Source organism: Pteropus medius, unplaced genomic scaffold (genome assembly GCF_902729225.1).
Source record: "Pteropus medius unplaced genomic scaffold, Ma_sr-lr_union100, whole genome shotgun sequence".
In the NCBI taxonomy this organism is placed as follows: domain Eukaryota; kingdom Metazoa; phylum Chordata; class Mammalia; order Chiroptera; family Pteropodidae; genus Pteropus; species Pteropus medius.
Window position 1 is genome coordinate 2553461 of NW_024346065.1, and position 17464 is coordinate 2570924.

The 17464-nt window shown below is 33.7% G+C and overlaps 1 protein-coding gene across 16 annotated transcripts in view; it reads left to right on the plus strand.

The window, feature by feature from the left end:
* RAD51B (RAD51 paralog B) overlaps positions 1 to 17464 on the plus strand; it is a 482184-nt gene that overhangs the window by 86730 nt on the left and 377990 nt on the right. The window contains exon 9 of one of the 16 annotated variants that reach the window (XM_039875334.1): positions 11995 to 14193. The exons of 14 other annotated variants lie outside the window; for them this stretch is intronic. In XM_039875334.1, coding sequence (XP_039731268.1) covers positions 11995 to 12126 — 132 coding nt within the window. In that variant the 3' untranslated portion in view covers positions 12127 to 14193. Of the gene's footprint in view, positions 1 to 2161; positions 2270 to 11994; positions 14194 to 17464 lie in introns of those variants that run through there. One more of the 16 variants, XM_039875337.1, reaches the window with a different exon arrangement.

Sequence of the window (17464 nt, forward strand, 5' to 3'; positions counted from 1 at the left end):
CTCCATGAATTATGTCATTTAGATCACCTTTGAGTAGAAAGTCATGTGTAAAATTTGCCACTTTACTTGAATTCTAACCTTCCTGTGGAGTTATTATGTCAGGTTCTCTAAGTTCTACTTTTCACCTTGTGATTGGTTGTTTTTTGTTATAAAAAACATGTATGAGACTCTTAACCTCTTTGAACTGTTGTTCTTTTGGTTGACGCAAAACACTAGTAAACTTTCTCTTTAAAGAAAAAAACAATTGTAGAAAGAGGAGATATTTTTGTGAGAGAAGAGTTTAAAGAAATGTAATTTTTTTCTCATTGCACCTTCCAAATTGACGTCACCCCTGGGGGTGCGAGAATTCTTTCAAAGCTTAATATGCAACTGATGAACAAAACTGACACTTGACGGCATGAAGTCCCGCCGTGTTTGCCGTGTATTTTCTGCATCTGGAGACGATTCTATAATGATGTGAAAAATGGAGATTACAAATTTCAAAGTATATATTTCACAATCAAAGTATTTATAAACACATATGAAACTCGTTCTATGTATAACCTATGCTGAAATGGAATGGTTATGTTTATAACTCAGTAGGTAAACGGCTCTGGAATGCTTCAGACCAGGCTCAGCTGAGGCAAGACATTTTGAACTGATATGGTAAGAAGAATCTGTTTCCTTATTCAGCAGTTTCATATGAATTTAAAAAGATGGCCGGTGTTTGGTTTAGTTCCAAATTTGCTTGTTATGCTTCTTATGCCAGTAGAACATATTATCTTTCTCTCTGTAGATTTAGTAGAGTTGGCCTTGGAATATGGCTTTGCAAGTATAAAAGGGTTATTTTTTTTTACTCCTCTTGAACTTTAAAATTTAAATCAGTCAAGTAACCAAGAAGGGCTATAAGAGAGGATACCATTGACATGCTTTGTCATCTCTGTTGTTTTTCTTTTCTTTGTCTGAAAACTTAAACTGAATTGTAGCTTTTACTTAAAAATAAATTACTAGTAACATAAAGGCAGTTGAATAGCATTATAGAAAATTTTGAAAATGGAGAGAGGGGAATGAACTGTCATAGATAGGATATGTTCTGGGTCTTGAAGGATATGCAGTTCTTGATGTATTCCAGACTGCCCCTTGGACAGTTTTTGTTTTGTGTGAATGTCGTATGTTATATGTTATATACCTGGGTCATCCGTGTTGGTAGAAAGAGTTGTGTATTTATTCTCTAATTACGATATAATCTTAACATGTGGGCTTGGATGAGTCTCATCAGTCTGCCTTCCCTTATTTTCTTCCTTGGTAAAACGATAATGGCTATATAATTTGAGGTTTATTAATTCAGTGGAGGCAAATCTTTGAAGTTATAGAGATAACTTTCACTGCGAATGAATTTAAGATAGGAAAATAGGATTGCCACATTAATGCATTCTTCTACCTTTAGGAATGGAACCACATTTGGGGGAGGGGTTCATAAAAATAATGATTAGGCTCCCAAGACAGTTTGAGTACCTTATGCGTGTTCTAGCTGGCAATAATCTTAACCATCTTGCAATTCAGCATCTGGTTTATACATGAGACCCCTATAATTAACCAGTAGTACTTCTTGGCCTTGTCTTTCAGGAAGATTTATAGTATATCTTAAGTGGTGTCAGATAGCAGCCAGAAGAATGAATAGCTAGCTTTCTTAATTTAGAATAATTGTTAAAATAAAATAAGATTTAAAAAAATTGATTTCCTTCTTCATTTGACATGATTGATAACTTTACTATTGGAGCAACCTAAGAAGCTTAAGTTTCTTGGGTGTGGTTTTAGAGTCTTAGGAAGTCTGGGAAGAACTAGGCTTTAGAGGGGGTAGGCTTGTGTTATGCAAGGAAGAATTATTAGGCCAGATGCCTTTCATGTCTTTATCTGCCAGAGTAAAAAACTGTAGAGTCAAGAGTTTGTTTCAGTAAAAGTTTTCATATGTTCTCTTCCCAGGGCAAAATGACTTTTTAATACATGTAAGAGTCCAAATACTTTATAGGTAATCAATATAAAAAAAAAAGGCGAGTTTGTTTTCCCATTGTTTAGGTTATCAAATTGAAACACATTCCTATTGCTGTGTTCTGCTTAAACCATAATTATCAGAGAGATCTTATTAAACAGGATTTTCTGAAATAAGACCTTTTGGTTTTAGGTGGAACTGTTATCATGGCGTGAATTGAGAACTGACTGTGCAACCTACTTATTTGGAAAATTCTTCTCCTGAAATTTTGCTTCACATCCATGACTTCTAATGGAAAGGGTACGGTGGGAGGCAACAAGTAGATTTCTAAGCCAAACTCTTTTTTTTAAAAAAATCCCCTAGTGATTAAATTGCCTTGCATGAGTAGATCTCAACAAGGGTTTGAGATTGGTTAGTTCAGGACATCTTGTCTAAACATTCTTCTAGGGACAGGTCTATGCTGGCTAGACCCATAGAAATCAAAATTATCAACACAGTGATGACAATGTAATTAGCCACATCTCTCGGCAGTGTGTATAACCAGCCATTTCTGAGGCTGTTGAAAGGTCCACTGCGGTAAAATTCTGGCTCTACCCTTGACTCCCGTAAATGACCCTAAGGATTTGGGACTGAACTCTTGTCAGTGACTTCTGGGTAAATAGTGTACAAAGTTAGGAAACTAGATCAAAACAAAACTCACCTTACAGCGAGGATAAATTATGATAGAGTGAGAAATTGGCAGAAAGAAGTTTTAGTGAATAGGATCCTCAAACTTACGTAAGTGCTTGTTGCATTCAGACTTTTTAAAAAAACTTTGTCTAAACCGTTAGAGTAGATTTTACGTAAATTGTTCATGCTAAATATTTGCATTATATGTCCCTATTCCTTTGTACTTCCCAGTTGATGAAGTTTTCAAACTGTGGTTTGCTAGAGGGGGAAAAAATCCCGAATCAAAACCTCATAGAACAAATTGAATTACAAACCTGGTGTGGTCCTTTAACTCAATTACATCTAATTTGTGTTATTTTAGTCATCCTGGGTGGCAGCTGTTCTGTGTGAATGCCCACAAACATTTTCAGTGTTAAGAATTTGTCCTGACTATACACTTTAAGATTGGTAGTAGCCTATTTCTATTTTAATGGACAAAGTTATAGATTAATTTGGTATTATCAGGACCATTTTAAAAATAAAAAATTTAGTTGGTTTGTTCTTTGCATTGACTAATGTATTTTAAATGTTATTTTTTTTGTAACTTCACCTCATTTTCTTATTTTTTATGCCTCTACTTAAATTTCTCCTAAAAATAGCCTTTTAATTACTCCATTCAGGCAATTATCAATTTTTGAGAGCAAGGAAATACAGAATTTTAGATTTTGATATACCCAAATAAATATTTTGACATCCTAAATCAAAATTTGGAATTATCTGGGCAAGAAAGACATGGAGAAAAATATGGATTCAGGATTGTTCAGTTCAATGTAATTGAGATGGAGGTTTCAGTTAGAATTGAGTTAGGATTGAGTCTGAATTTACAGAAGACATTAAAACCCAAGAGACTCAAGTAAAAGTTGACACAGGAACCACATCCTTCATTCTCTTCCTTTCTTTAATTTTTTTTTTATTCTATTATCTGAGATTCATCTTTTGTGCGAAATACTCAGTTTAATTCACTGAATATCACTAACTTGGATAGGAAAAGAGACATTTAAATGTCTTTATAATATCAGGAGTGAAATATGCAGAATATAAACACAGAAGGAAGAGAACATAGATGACATGGGAACCTCAACAAATTTTCTAAAGTGGACAAATGCTCACTAGAGAATTACAGTGAAGAGATTAATTCCTCAGAAATGACCTATAATATATGAATATGTTTTACAAAACATTGTTTTTCTACTGCATTCAGTAATTTTCCTTTAGCAGCTGAATATCTGCTATGGATTAGATATTGTTCTAGGTGCTGAACCTTCAAAGATGGATAAGTTACATATATAAATTCATGGCAAACATGTAAATAATAATTTATAATTAGCACCATGTGGTATGTGATGCGATAGAGGTTTGAATACATTCAAAGCTTCATATATTGTTATGGGGAGAGTATAGGATTAAAGTTAGGATATTAGAACAAAACAGAAGTGTATTTTTAAAAAATTCTACTGTACTGGAGACTTACATTTTTTACTAGCCATTTAATCAGTTACTTGTTGACCCATAGATTTAGTTTAGGAGTATAAATTTTTTAAATTTGTCATGTCTATCAGCTGCCTAAACTACTTCCCATTCCATTCTCTTCTAAGGGAAGAAGTAACAGTAAGACCATTTATTCTAAGCACTTTCTTGTACGTTATCATTATAATTTTTTGTAAACTATACTAAATTCAATAACATTTTTTTAAGCTTTCTTCATCCTGTATTCCTCTTTTATATCTGACCCTGACTGTCCGTCTGTCTTCTACATGAAACTTTCCCCACCCTTGGTTTTCAATGGCAGTGTATTTTTTGGTTCCTCTCCTGCCTTTCTAATCTTACTTGGTGTTCTTTGCTGGCTTCATCTCTGCATTAGTTATCTATTGCTATGACAAATTACCCCAAAATTTAGTGGCTTAAAAAAATGAATATTTATTATCTCCGTTTCTGTGGGCTAGTAATACCACATCTGTCTAATGCACATTTGTATGATTAACAAACATTCAATTTGCTAGTAATACCACATCTGTCTAATGCACATTTGTATGATCAACATTCAAACATTCATAAATGGATGCTGTTATTCTAGTCGAGGTTCTCATCACTTTACACTGAAGTAGCTTCACCAACTCTTCGTTGCTTTCCAGTCTTTCTACTGCTGTTAAACCACTCTCTTTAAAGAAATCCATGCTGCTGCTTCCCTGATCAATAATCAATTGTGACTCTCATTGGTCTAATCTTAAAGTTTATATTGGTCTTCTGGCTTTCAGAGCATTCCATATACCTATTTATTCAACCACGTTTCTTAACAAACACCTACTTAAACTGGTTATTTATACCTTATACCAACTCCTATCCTCATCCCTAATACTATGTTCAGTTTTACTTTTTTCTTGCCTTTATTACCGTTTTTTCCCCATTCACCTGTAATGCTTACTCTCCTTATTTTTTCAAATCTTACTGATTGTTTCTTCCAGCTCAAATCTCATTATATTCCTTCTACCCTTTTCCTAAAGCCACCTTTGGTCTTTTCTGTCCCACTCTAGTTTTTACTCTTTGAATTCCTGTTATATTAATGCTCAATACCAAACACTGTTATTTCTTTATCTTTAGTTTATTTGACTTAATTTCCCTTCCCAACTAGGATATGAATTATCTGAGAGCAAAATCCTCTCACTTCTTGTGTCTTTGTTATACTGTGCTCTGTAAGTACATGTTGGTCGATTAACCGAAAATTAGAAAATTTGACTCAGCTATAAAATATTCTCATTGTGATGCTGCTGGATGAATCTGAACTCCCGGAGCCATACATGAGGATGAGCTGGGACTTCAGTATGGTTTGGAAATACATTTCATCATCTTTAGGAAAAAGCATTGCTGTATGAAAAGATTAATTTTAAAAATGTTCCTTCTGGCCAACTATCAAAACTTGAACTATCAAAGCTGAAGTTTCACAGTTGCCTGGAGCAGAACAGGAATTAAGGAGCAAGCAATTCAAGGTCTCTGATCCCTAGCCTGCTTCAACTAGGGGCCTGGCCAAGCCCTTTGGCATAGATAAGTAGAATAAGGAATGTACTTTTTATCTTCTTTCTCTTGAGAGTTTCATGGATTCAATTCACAAAGAGAGGGCAATAATTAAAATTTTGTGTCAGCATCTTCTCATTCACCTAGAAAAGTTCAAGGCAGGTAATAATATTAATCAATACTTAAGTACCCATATGGCCTAAAAATAATATTGTGGTTAATTATGTTCCATAATATTCTTGGTATATTTTGTACTAGCCCTGGAGCATGAGGCCTAAGAGCCAGTGGGAACTAAAGTGGGTTTTTTTTTTGGTAACTTTGTTTAGTCTGTGCTTTTGCTAAGATAATAGTTCCTACTAATATTCCTTTGTGTCCACTTAGAACTTTTTTGTTTTCTTTTTTTTCTCTACATTTTTGCTTTTCTTCATTATTTTCTCTTGTAAGCTATAGGTAGGTCATGGTTAGAATATATGAGGAACATTCACATCTTCATTATAGCTGTCTCAAATTCTTATTAGGTTTGTATTTCAGAGTTATTTATAATGTTAGGTCTGTGATTTAGGTTATTATTTGCACACTTTTGGTTTCCCTGTGGCTAAATTACTGGTGTTTATATAAAAAAGTTGTTTCTTTCCTTGTTATTTTTTTATATAGGTGTTTCAATTAAGAGTCCTGTCTTTAGCACTGGAATATTTTAATTAGAGCAATTAAAGAAATTGAAAAGGTTAAAGCTCTTGATTCTTGCCTTTTATCCGTATAGTAATGACTTTTAGATATGTTTCCTAGAGAAGATAAAGAATATTAGTTGTGAATTTACCTGGTTACTGTTCAGACCACCTCAGTTCATACATCCTGCCTCTACATTTCTTCCTCTAGATCTCCTGCACCTAAGGGCCTCCTCATAAAAGCCAATCCAATGATAATAGCTGTATTACATCTTAGTTTTCTTCTTTACTCAACCCGCACTTCTCCACATATACTCCACTTCCCTACCCAGTGAGCAGCTTTCAGCTGCGTTTAAAGGTAAAAGAAATGGGAGGAGAAGGCAGGCAGGGAAGGACAAAGGCAACCGTGAAAAAGGGTTAGGAAGCAGCGTGAGTGTTGTCCTCCAAGGACTCGAGTGCCTTTTTAAACTGCTGCCCTATTCTGCCTTGGTCCTGTTGCCACAGTTTTAATGTTTCTAAAAAGGAGTTTAAAATAAAAATTAAACAAATTTGTTCGAATTTCAGTCCTCAACACTTAAAAGTGCTTTTCTGAAAATCTCCGGTGATATCCTTAAGACTAAATGTCATGGTTTTTGCTTAGTCTCCATCTTCCTTGATGACTGCTGCATCTTATACAAATGTGAATATTCCCTTCTTGAAAAAAGGAAATAACTTGTTGAATACAACTTTTGCTACATGAAACCTTGTCTAATCAGCCTCATTTGAAAGTGCACATTTCATTTGATGGCATTTGCAAATTATCTCACCCCCCACCAGAACTTGCAATATGAAAATGCTTCCATATGCTAAAAGCTAGTCTCCTCATTTTGCTTGAGGAGAAAAAAAAGAAACTACTTGACCGACTTTCTGGCTTATAAACATGAAGCTACAATGTGGGCAGATTTGGTGATGGTAGCCCCACAGAGTTCACTGTAAACAACTCCGCAGCCTTGAGGCCTCACTACTGTTTAGGATGAGTCTGAAGAGTCGTGTTTGCCCCACAAAAGTGAATTGTTAAAAAAGCAATTGTGATTTGTATATGGTTCTAAAATATTTGAATTCAGTTAAAATATAGTATTAATGAGTTCTAACAGATTTGAACATTTTAAATAACTAAATATTTTTGCTTTCAGATTCTTTGTCTATCTGAAGGCATTTATTTCAATAGTGACTACTAAGGTCTGGGCCCCCAACACCTCAGGCCTGGATTATAGCAATAGTTTTCTCCCTGATCTCCCTAACATTAGTCATTCTCTTTTTAACCTGGTCTGCCCAGTGCTATAGGATAATCTTTCTTAAATAACATTATGCCTTTTCTTATCAGCTGATTTTATTTATCCTTATCTCACCAATATTTTGTTCAAAATCTGATTTATAATTTCCTATAAGGAATCTTGGTGATAATCTCATCTGGCCCTATTTTTCCATAGTACTTTTCAACCAAGCTCCTACTCTATTATATTTATGTTGATTTATTGAAGATTTAAAGAAGTTGTTATATGAGTGTTCTTTCCTTTCCAAATAGACGTTATTGTGATAGAAATACTATTTCTATACACATATTTGGTATAATGAACTCCCATATGCCATTCATATAGTCTTATCTACTATTAACATTGTGCTACATTTCCTCTTTTTCTCTCAAATACACAAATACATACATATCATTATACTTTTGTTCAGAACCATTTGCTAGTAAATTGTGGAGTCTGTAACCATTCACCCTAATACTTCAGCATGTGTCCAATAAGAAGACACTCTTTTGCATTACTACACTATATTGATCAAATTTGATACTATATTGTTATTTAGTACATGTTCATATTCAAATTTTGCCTGTTTCCCAGTATGACCTTTATAGCTGTTTTTTCCTCAATCCAAGGATTGAGGGATAGGAGGGCTTTTTTTTTTTTTTTGGTCATGTCTCTTTACTTTTCTTTACTAGAGCAATTTTTTAACTTTTCTTGGCCTTTTATGACATTGACATTTTTGAAGAGTATAGGTCCTTTATTTTGTAGAATGTCTTGTTTGGGTTTCCATAACTGTTTTTACTATGCCTGATTTTTTTTTCTTTGTTGTAGTTTAATTCTCTCTGTGTGCGCACACATGTGCAGTGTGCTTATTTGTGAATCTTCTTTTCCAAACTAGATTGTAAGTTCCGTGGAGACAGAAATCATTCATCTTATTCATTTTTGTTCTTCATGTTTTCAAGCACGTATATTACTTTGCATATAATAAAAATGAAAGTCATAAGTCAAAAGTTTTTATATATTCTGTAGATTAAAAGGATTCTTTAAAACATACAGATAAGGATATATCAGATTAATTAACTCTCGGCAATTAAGGATGTCACAGAATGCCATAGTAACAATAGAAGCATTATGTTTTCTTTTATAGTCTTGAAGGAAATTGGCTACTACAGAGTGTAATATAATATAATAATTGACATGTGTTATTTCTTTTCATTATTCCTCTAAGGAAACCCTTTGCAATAATATTTGACCTCTTTTCTATATACAGAGTTCCAAAATAGCTTTTGCATCTTACCTGGTGTTTCATTGGGCAGTGAAATTAGCACAAATGATCTTAGATTTAAAAAATATGTTCATCAAGATTGGAAATATCTAAGGTTGTCAAGAAAAGATCTTTGATTATCCTTAATTATTCTTTTATTTTCAACTAAGCAAAATGATAAGAAAGTCCAAAGTTTTAAGGACAAGCTCAACTCAGAAGTTTTCCATTTTAAAGTCAGCATCTTGAAAAGGTACATTGTAGCCTTTTAGAGGCTCTATTTCCCTGAAACACATTACTTATTTGTAATTGGTAGGCTTTCAGGAATTCTTAGAACATTGTTTTCTCTCGTTTAGATGAAGAACATTTAACATACTGGTTTTCTTAGTATTGACTTTCATAACTCATCTGGGGGCAGTTATTATCTCAGTTGATTATTTATCTCTGAGGGCTTATTCTAATTCTACATCTATCTGAACTCACTGAATAACTGCACATTACTCAGCACATACTTTAGTGAAGATACACTTAGGAGTAACGGCTGACATTCTCCATATTGTGGTTTGTCTCTGTGTATGTGCCTGTGGATAACTTGGCAATCGCTTCCTTAGCGAAATAACAGTCAATGTGGTTCAGCCAAAGTTTAGAAGAATGAAATAACTGAAGTGGGAATTTTTGTATAATGCCAGGTGATACTAGTCTTGTTTCTTTCTTACTGAATTGTTCAGGTAGTATGTAGTATTCCATTGCCTTGGAAGCTATGAAAAACAAAAGAATGCAAAGCAAACAAACAAAGAAAAACCACCAACCAACAAACAGGAAGTATGGTGTAATTCAGATGATCTACTTTCTAGCCACAGTATGAAGCCAAGAACTCTTCATGTAACTCAAAAATGTATCCTTTGATCAGAACCTGATTTAGAGAAGGGAAAACGACATCTTGTCTGTTTTTTTTTCCTGGATCAGGTTTAATAGAAGAGTGGTGATTCACTAATCTTTTCACAGACATGACTTGGGAATATTTTATATGCTTGTCGATTTTTTAAAAAATAATGTTTTTTGAGGTTTGTTTCTACTGCAGCAGGAAGAGGCACTTTGATTCACTGAGTTGTGTGAATTAAAGGCACGATCCAGGAACAGGCCATTGAAAATGATGGCCCCTGCAGAGTTAGAAGTGCTTTGATCTTCTGTTTTGACATGTTAAGTTTATCTTTAATTATATGTGATGACATTTGATTACTATACACTTAGACTATTATAATGTGGTTTGTAAAACACAGTTTGTACTATATAACTTCAGCACCCGTTTTTATGTATTGAGTTTACCGAAAGATGTTTTAGTTTTAAGTGAAAACTATTAGATTTCTGAATTAGTAGACAATTAAAATGTAAAATATTTGGCTGTCAGGAAATGTATGATTCCTATAAAATAAGAATTATCAATGTGCTCTGTTGGATCCAGTGTCTAATTTTGCAGAGGTAATATAATTATGTGTGGTTATTATTTCCTCTAACTGGCTACTTGGCTTTAGGCAAATCACTTAATTTCTCTGGACCTTTGGAAAATGAAAGCCTTAGACTAGATGATATTCCAGTTTGCAACTCTGAAATTCTGTGATTCTGCTATTCTATAAAGTTCATGATAGACATAAATCAGAATACAATAGAAATTTGTGACACATATTCTAAAAGAAAGATTTTTTAAAATACTGAGTGAGTAATTGACCTTGCATTTTGATATGAAATGAAATATTTACACACACACACACACACACGCATGCACGCACACACACTCTGACTTTTTCATCTTGCCAGGGAGGGGCAGTGGGGTTGGTGGGCAACCCTCACTAAAAGGTTACAAAAGAGAGGACTTTCATTTGGAATTTCCTGTATTATGCCATCACCTTAGCCTTGAGGGTATGATGCCTTTCTTTGAAATTGCCTGCTGTACTTGCATTTACATGCCGAGCTCCGGATTTTTCCCAATTATATACCCCACCTATGAAATATCCTTAAGAGTTTGAACTGATTCTGATCCTCCAGAGGAAATTACAGAATTCTTTCTTTTTGAATGGTAGGCAGATACAGTGATTTGACTTTTAACACAATTTAAATCAATTTTGCCAATGTTCCTAATGGGATAGTAAGGCAAAAAACAAAAGCAAAAACAGATAAACAAAACAAACCCCTTTAAGTCCAGTGTCTATTTAGAGAATATCATTCATTAGGGACCATAATATTCCATGTATTTTTATACTGAATTTGCTTATCTTTGTCATATGACCAATTCTTTACTTGCTAAGATGTCTTCTGTTGTAAGAAACCTGTTTCTAAGGAAAGATAGGACCCTCTAGAAACATGCATAGTGAGAGGTCCATAGTAGAAACTCAAGTATTTAAGTGAATTGCAATTTCAGAAACATTTTTCAAACATAAACCTGAAAGACTTAAAAGATTGAATTAATGCTTGAAGTTATAAAGCTTCTTAACAAATGCTAGCATTATCTTTGTAGGACAAAAGAATTGTATATTTTCTTCATTTGTATTGACTGTAAGATTTATTACTTTAAATTTTGATCTGTCATGCACAATTATTGAGTATGATTGTTTACTGCCTAAAAATTAAGCATTGATACTTTGATTTGAGATTATTTTTTAACTGAAGAATCATAATATGTTTTATCTGTAAGTACTTTGGGATTTTTTGAAAGCTAAAAGCCTGTAAGTCTGTATAATTTGAACTAATTCGATGCCAGAGTGAAAAGCAAAACCAGAAAGGTATTACTGTACAGCTGCATCTCAAGCTTGCTTTCTCTCTCACAGACTATTGTGTTAAGATTTTAGCATTTGTTTCTTTTTAGCGAGGGTGAAAAAGTGAAGCCTTAATATAAGCCATCTCACGGTAGTTAACTATATTGTGTACTAATGGAGAAGAAAAGTAGTACAGATAAGTCAAAACAGTAGATAACGTTTGCTCCTTTTTATTGGTATAAAGAGGATGTATGGGGAAGGCATTTGGGAACAGGAGCTGGGTGGGCACTTAAATTTGGAAAGCTCATTGTTGATGATTTTTTCCTCTCTCTTCCATCTGCAGCTTGGTCAGGATCCTTTGAGATGGAGCTTCAGGCAGAACGATGAGGGGAGAAAAGAGAGAGAACAATTCACTGTGGCAATAGCATCTTTAGATTCTCTTTCTTGTTCCTTACAGCTAGTGAATCTGAAGTGAATCCTCAGTAAAATTTCAGGTTAGATGATTTAGCAGATGGTTATTCAGTACGCAAGAGGAAAAATGTTGATCTCTAGGAGCCAGCCTGAGTTCATGAAAAACTGTTATGATAGGTTAATTTTATTCTTCTTTGGAGGTTTATTTGACCGTTAATTACATGACATGAGTTTCTGAATTTTATGCAGCTTTTTGACATGGTTCACAGTGATATTATGGGTAAGATGGACAAAAGTGATGTGATACGATAATATAGTTACGTTGCTATATAACTGGTTCAACAACCATCCGAAAGATTGTTATTTAATAGAAAAAGTGTTAACCTGGAAGGAACACTCTGGGATACCACAGGAATCAGGAATCAGTCTTCAGTTTCATGTTATATAATACATAAACAAAGAGATAAAGAAAATATAGCTGGCATACTTATCAAATTTGTACATAATACACAATTGAGGAAGGATGGCTAAAATTATTAGGTGGTAGACAGAGTAGTCAAAAAGCTTTAAACATACTAGAGTGATGGTCTTGACCAAGAAGATAAAATTTACCAAGAACAAGTTTATAATGTAATATATAATACTATGTATTACAGAATGAGGGAGAAATAGCTTAGATGTAGGAGTTGGGAAAAAAACTTAACATCCTTAGGTTAATGGAAAACTCAGCATGGACAACTTTGTTATGTTCCTTTCCAAAAAGCAGTAGGATCTTAGGCTACATTGATAGAATGTCTAAAATAAGGTTGATGGTCAACGTGCTTTATTGTATGTGCATCAGACTATTAAGTACTAGATTATTACACTTTAAGTGACAAGCTTCAAGCACATCCAGAAGAAAATGACTAAAATAAGAAGAGGGTCTTTCATATAAGCAAGCTAAAGAAAGAAGGAATGTTAGCCTATAAGGGATCATAATATTTAATGGGCAACCCTACTGAAGAGAGGTTAGAATGAGACTCTGAGGCTCCAGAAAGCAAAATTACAACCAATGGTTAGATGTTATATGGAGATAGATTTTGGCTCCATATGAAGAAGAGTTCTGTGATTCTTGGAGGTATCCAAAAAGGTGGAATGGCCTACACAGGGAATTAGATAGTCAGTTTTCCAAAGTGCTGCCAAATTACTTTCTGGGCCTATGGCAATAGAAGAAATTTATTAATCAGATAGGGACTAAAGCTAGTTGATTTTTAAGAAGTGGTTTGATCTCTTTTTGGTTGTGTTTTCTCTATTTGTGTACAACCAATTTTACTTTCTACCATTTGGCTAAGAAGCAGAGAATGTTTCTGACCATAAATTGAGAAGCAGATTCATCTGTTATTATCAAAACATGCCTGTTGCTTTTGCAAGGAGCTTTATTCTTGTCTATTCCTGTCTGAAATATCTTTCTGAAATTAAAAGCACTTAACATAGGAGTTTAGAAGGGAAAATAATGTTTCCAAGAAACATTATTTATATATTTGACATATTTTGATTAGTGCCAAAACCAAGATGATCATATGGCAGCTATCAAATGACAGTAGTACTATGAAACAAATACACACAGATACATCAGAACAGTCAAATTCATTTGTTTCACTCAGTTTTTCTTTTACTCATTCATTCACCGATACTTTTTATTACCTGATAAGTGCTGGGCACTCTGCTAGGTCCTGGGAAGTTGATATAAACAACAATTTCTCTGATTAAAAATCTGTTAATGGGCTTTGTTTCTTATAACTTGCCAAGAAACACTTTTATTAAAATAATAAATAAGTATCACTTTTTCTTTTTTCCTTTTTCATGATGTAAACTGCAAAGAAAAATATAAAAGAAATTCTTGAAAATCCTGAGTTTAACTGTTTGTTAACTATTGTATGTATTCAGATAGATATCACACCTCTGTGTTCATTGTCAGTATTAACATTGCTTTGAAACAGTTCTGAGGTAGAACTTGGTTTTTCTGGGTTCTCTTCACTTAGTGTCAGAGTTTTGTATATTTTCCTTTTTCTCTTTTTTGAACTGTTAACTTCCATGTTGCTCTTTGAAAGGAAAAATAAAATATTGTGTAAGGGGTTTCAAAATATATAGTATTTTTTTTTTTTGAGGAAAAAAGCTTTTCTAGCTCTCTTCAACTAATTTTAATTTTAGTGTATGTTATTACCAGGTAGACAAGAATGATCTTGAAAAAAGAAAGCTTTTGAAATATTAAGCCAATAAAGGCATTATGCGCAGGATAAGTTAATAGTTGAACATATTCACTGGTTACACTGCCAACTTATATCTTCAATTTATTTTAATATAAGGTGGTTTAATCTCTGTCTTTCATCTTAAAAATATGCCTATTAACATTAGCTTATAAATTATCACACCCAGGTAGGGTAGATTAGTAGTACCTAGTTTTACAGTTAGAAATATAAAATGAGAAGCAAGTGCTCCTCTGTGTGACTATAGCCAAGCAGGGTTTAAGGCAGAGAAGGGTCCCCTCTGGTTGATCTTCAAGTCATCTACATGTGTCTAAGACTGTTGTTACTGCCATGTTGTCTTTCTCTGAAGTTTACCGGAATTCCCTGGCAAAATGTAGCTCCTGCCCATCAATCTTCTCATCTGCAATGTATGATCTTCTCTGACATTTCCCACAATCATCTCAAGATTGCAGAAAAATGGAAGAGATATTTGTACACTTATGTTTCATAGTAGCATTATTCACAATAGTCCAAAGGTGGGATCAACTCAAATGTCCATCTCTAGATGGCTGGATAAACAAAATGTGTTATATACATAAAATGGAATATTATTCTGCCTTAAAAATGAAGGACATTTTGACACATGTTACAACGTGGATGAAACTTGAGGACATTATACTGAGTGAAGTAAGCTTGTCACAAAAAGACAAATAGTATATGATTCCATTTATATGAGGTATCTAGAGTATTCAAACTCACAGAAAGTAGAATGGTGGTTGCCAGGGGCTGGGGGAAGGAGGAAATGGGAAATTTTTTAAGAGGTATAGAGTTTCAGTTTTACAAGAGGAAAAAGTTTTGGAGATTGTTATATAACAAATATAAATATACCTAACACTTCTGAACTATATTTTATACATGGTTAACATGCTAAATTTTATATAATATGTACATTAACATAATTTAAAAAGGAACTTTCAAAAATATTTTTAAAAGGTCAGCCAAATAAAAACCATTCTATTTACATTTTTAAAAATTGCAGAAAAATGAAAAAACCAAAACAAAAAAGTAGCCCTCTACCTAGATAGATCAGTTACCAGATTAAGGGTTTCTGGCTCTGGCTTTCAGGATTGGGCTGTAAGACAAATGTCCAAAATTGAACTTAGGATCGTTTCCTCACAATTTATTCTTACTTCCTCTGTCCTAAATTAGACTTAACAAATATCAGCCCACACTTCTTTTTTTCCTTTACCCGCCAAATAGTATTGATGGCCAAGTCCTGCTAATTATATATTCTTCACCTTTCTTTTATCTACTTTCTCTACATCACTGGTACAGTTTATTCCTTCAGAGAATACTTTGTTAGTAGGTACTATGTGCCAGGCTCTGTTCTAGTTGATTGAGATCTGTCAGTGTACAACAACAAAAAAAGATTGTTGCCCTCATGAAACCTGTGGGGAAGACAGATAATAAAGTACAGATCCAAGAGTTAAACAAATTATATAGTATTTTAGAAGGTGCTAATGCCATGAAAAAAGAAAAAGTAGGGTAGGATGGGGGTCAAAGAGTATGGGGGTGGGAGAGAGTTACAATTTTAAAAAGTGGTAGTTTGTATAGACCTCATTGAGAAGATGACATTTAGGCAAAAACTTGAAGGAAGTAAGAGAACAAGCCATGAATATATGGGGGAAAGCTTTCCAGATAAATAACCAGTGTAAAGGCTGTAAGATGAGAGCATGCCTGGTGAGTTCAAGAAACAAACACCAAGGAAGCCAGTACACCTGGAGTGGGGAGAGCAAGGGGAAGAGCCGTGGGGAATGAGGTCGCAGACGTAACAGTGGTCAGCTCATGTGGGGCTTTGGGTAGAGATACCTGATTTATATTTTAAAAGAGTCACTTCTGCAGCTGGGTTGAGCATAGATCCTATGATCATGAGTTGGAACACAGAGATGGGTTAGGAGGGTGATGGAATATTTCAATCAAGAAATGAAGATAAAGGCAGCTGGGACAGAGTGGTTAGTGGTAGCGGAGGTGATAAGATGTGGTTGTGTTCTGGATATTTTGAAGAGAGAGCCAACAGGAGTTTCTAACAGATTTGATATAGAGTATAAGAGAAAGATTCAAGGTAAATCTAAGTTTTTTGTCCTGATATTTCCCAGGAAGGCTGTGGAACGGGTTTAGAGGAAAGAATAGGAGTTGAATTTTGGGGCTTATTAAATTTGAGATGCCTATTTGATAACTATTCTCATGCCTTTTCTTGCTTTCTGGAATACATTGTATTTTCCTATCTTAATCCTCAAGTTCACTTACCAGAAAACTTTCAATCTTAATTTAGGCATCACTTTGGGTGAAGGCTTTTCTGTAGCACCCACTTCCAAGCAGAATTGACCAGTTCCTTCCTTTCCCCAACTATAGACAGTACATACTTCTATCAAAACCCTTTATAACATATTATTGCTATTATTTACCTGTGTGTCTCCCTCATAAGCTCCTTGAAGGCAAATATTATTCCTAATTCATCTCTGTATCTCCACACTCTAGCATAATGTGTGACACATAGTGGTGCCAAACAAATGCTTGTTAAAAGGTGATTACTTTTTCTGCTTTAAACAGTCAATTATCTTTGAAGGAATTAAGTGAAGAAAAAAGTCTTATATTTACTTTACTGTTAAATATTTAATTTTAAAATTTATTTTATAAATTTATTAAATTAAAATTTAATTTATAAATATTTAAAATAATATTAAATATAAACAAAAATAATTTGTATATAAATGGTTTAATATTTATTAGTAAATATTAAGTTTTTAGCTAATAAAATTAAGTGCCACATGTATAACATTTCTGGTATTCTTAATTCCTTTGTGTAGATCCAAGTTTTCATCTGGCATCACTTAACTTCATCCTGAAGAATGTTCTTTAACATTTCTTATACTGCAGATGTGCTTGCAATGAATTCTCTTAGCCTTTATTTCTGAAAAAATATTTTACCCCTATTTTTAAAGAATCTTTTTGATAGTTACAGAATTCTAAGTTGACAGTGTTTTGTATTTTTCCTTTTAGCAATTTAAAGATGTCATTCTATTGTATTCTGGTGTGCATTGTTTCTGATGAAAATTACATGGAATTTTTAGCTTTGTCCTATATAATGGTATTTGTCCTATATAATGGTATTTTTTA